The sequence below is a fragment of the Priapulus caudatus genome, unplaced genomic scaffold (genome assembly GCF_000485595.1).
Source record: "Priapulus caudatus unplaced genomic scaffold, Priapulus_caudatus-5.0.1 Scaffold1369, whole genome shotgun sequence".
Classification (NCBI taxonomy): Eukaryota; Metazoa; Priapulida; class Priapulimorpha; order Priapulimorphida; family Priapulidae; genus Priapulus; species Priapulus caudatus.
The window spans coordinates 71,419-73,788 of record NW_014578430.1 but is presented as its reverse complement, the minus strand read 5'-3'; the positions used below and the strand labels follow the sequence as shown (position 1 = coordinate 73,788).

The following is a 2,370-nucleotide window of genomic DNA, read 5'->3' as shown; positions in this document are numbered from 1 at the left end:
TCCGGCAGCAGACGATATAACTGGTAGCAAGTATATCCACACGTTACGACAAGTGTTTTCCCCGTTAGCCTCTCGACGAACTTGTCTTTCTTCCATTCGCTTGTTACACACACTATGAAAGCTTGCTTGTTCTTTGAGCTACACAGGAATCTTCTCCACTGTTTTACCTTGTGCTCGGTTTGAATGTTCCGGAATTCGCTCCCTGACCCTTCACCTCTCTTCTCCCTTTCTGCGTTCTTGATGGATTCTTCTCGGTAGTCATCGAAACCAACGTCGATCCTGTCACTTGAAGCACCTTCGTTTAGCACCATGCAAAGAAGACCTCCTGCAACTTTGGCAAATGACTTCTGGTCACCCTTCAGACGCTGGACCATATCGCTGGAGCATTGATTTTTGGAAGGTACCCCACGTTATCCTTGGAGGCTTCTTGGTCATTTCGTACTAAAATGTTAAAGCCAGTCCAGCTAGCTCTGTCTGCTGAGTTAGTTTGTGAGTGGATCGATGCCTTCCCTATCACTGTCAATGTGTCAGACCGTGTGGACTATATCTACTCTGCATCTACACCAGGTCAATCTGCACAGAAACAGCTCAATGAGGAGTTGAGGCACCCACGTGTCTTTGATGCAAATGATCGTGATCTCATTGATGCAGAGGTGGAGAAATACCTCATCCACTTGAAGATTACCGCCCTCATCTGTACAACCCAGTCACTGGCCAAATTGCCCCTACTGGTGTGAATGTTGCTGATTCGATTGTGATTGGAAGAAAGATGGAAAGCAAATACATCGCCAGTCTCCCTGATGGGTTCTACGACCCTATTAGTAGCCCCATCAAGAAAATGTCTGTTCTCACGAAGCAGGTTAAGAGCAACCAGGCCAGGCCAGTAATAGACCTTGAGAACATGTTTCTCCGGCTATTGATGATTGGTCAACAGCGGCAGATGGAGCTTGGACCTCTGTTTGCCTATGAGCTGTGTGCAGTGCCTTCATCACTCATTGATGAGCATGGTTATCTCCGCAAAGGCAACAAGTCAGGGTTGGTCAAACTCCTTGGTGTGCGTGAGGTCTTGCCGTCAGCTACTGACATTGTCATCGTGGATGTTTCACAGCTGTTCTACCATATTATGTGGCCACATGGTGGCAGTCCCTCAGATCTGATTGCATCTATTCAATGCCGTTTAAGTCGCTATCCAGATGGTATCGCGAAAATCATTNACATGGTGGCAGTCCCTCAGATCTGATTGCATCTATTCAATGCCGTTTAAGTTGCTATCCAGATGGTATCGCGAAAATCATTGTCTTCGACAAGTACCAAGATGTCTCGGCCAAGGATCATGAGAGAATGAGGAGGGCTGGTAAAGTTATCATCGACTATAAACTCTCCATTACCAGTTATCTGCCAAAAATAGCTGCAATCATGAAGAGCAAGAACAATAAGCAGAGGCTGGCAAGCGTGTTGTGTACCTTCAATGTAGGAGAAAATGCAACAATAGATACTCGGGACAATGGTGTATTTTGTCACGATGAAGCCGACATTACCATGATCTCCTATGTCCTTATGGCTGCTAATTATGGACAAGGCATGATCTAGTGTGTGCTTAGTGATGACACAGATGTGTTAATCTTAGTGGTGTACTGGGTGTATTGGGCACCACCGAGGTATGTGGCTGTCACAAAGAACATCTTTCATGCACGTCATACTGTATCTGCTCTGGTAAAGAGAGCTGCTGCAATCCATACACGAAGCGACGAAATGCTCAGGCTGAAGATGCGAATTGTTGAATAAGGATGTTGAGGGAGAGGATTTTGTGGAGGGTATAGATCGTGAGGGTGAAGACCATGTGGATGTTGAGAATAGTTTTTCTGAATCTGATTACCTGGATGATGAGTGGGAGTAAGCCAATGTTCATGCACTATGTACCATGACTGTGCCTACTGCAGCTAAATAATTTACAACCTACGTGTTAACAGGTGTGATTACATGTTTCAAATATGGCTTCTTACTGTTTTTTTATCGCCAAATATGTCAAATGATATATGATTATCCATTCCTGTGTATGAATAAACTAAAATGTAATTTAGTTGAAATTTTCATTCATTGTTCATTGCTGAAAAGTAAAATTTGACCTTGACTTGACCTTTAGCTTCTGACCCTGACCTTGAACCGGAAAAATAACGTCAGAAGTGGATTCTACGCACCTAAAACACCTATAAAAGATGTATTACACATCATTTTAGGTCAAGTGGTTAAAAAGTTAAATTTTGAAGATGGAGTCCAGCGGCCATTTTGGATTTGTGCAAATTACTAGAGTTGCCCAAAGTTGCCATTTGGACAACCAAGCTGAATTTGTTTTAGGACCCCATATGAGAA

At 43.7% G+C, this 2,370-nt stretch overlaps 1 protein-coding gene across 1 annotated transcript; it reads left to right on the top strand.

The window, feature by feature from the left end:
• Window positions 1–6: 6 nt before the first annotated feature.
• LOC106816405 lies at window positions 7–2,347 on the top strand. The gene is made up of 2 exons (XM_014821006.1): window positions 7–1,213; window positions 1,297–2,347. The coding sequence occupies exons 1-2, from the start codon at window positions 770–772 to the stop codon at window positions 1,588–1,590; spliced, it is 738 nt and encodes a 245-aa protein (XP_014676492.1). The 5' UTR covers window positions 7–769; the 3' UTR covers window positions 1,591–2,347.
• The last annotated feature ends 23 nt before the right edge of the window (window positions 2,348–2,370 follow it).

Excerpts from the sequence above, each read along its gene's own strand:
- LOC106816405 (XM_014821006.1), top strand. The coding sequence starts at position 770 with ATGGAAAGCAAATACATCGCCAGTCTCCCTGATGGGTTCTACGACCCT.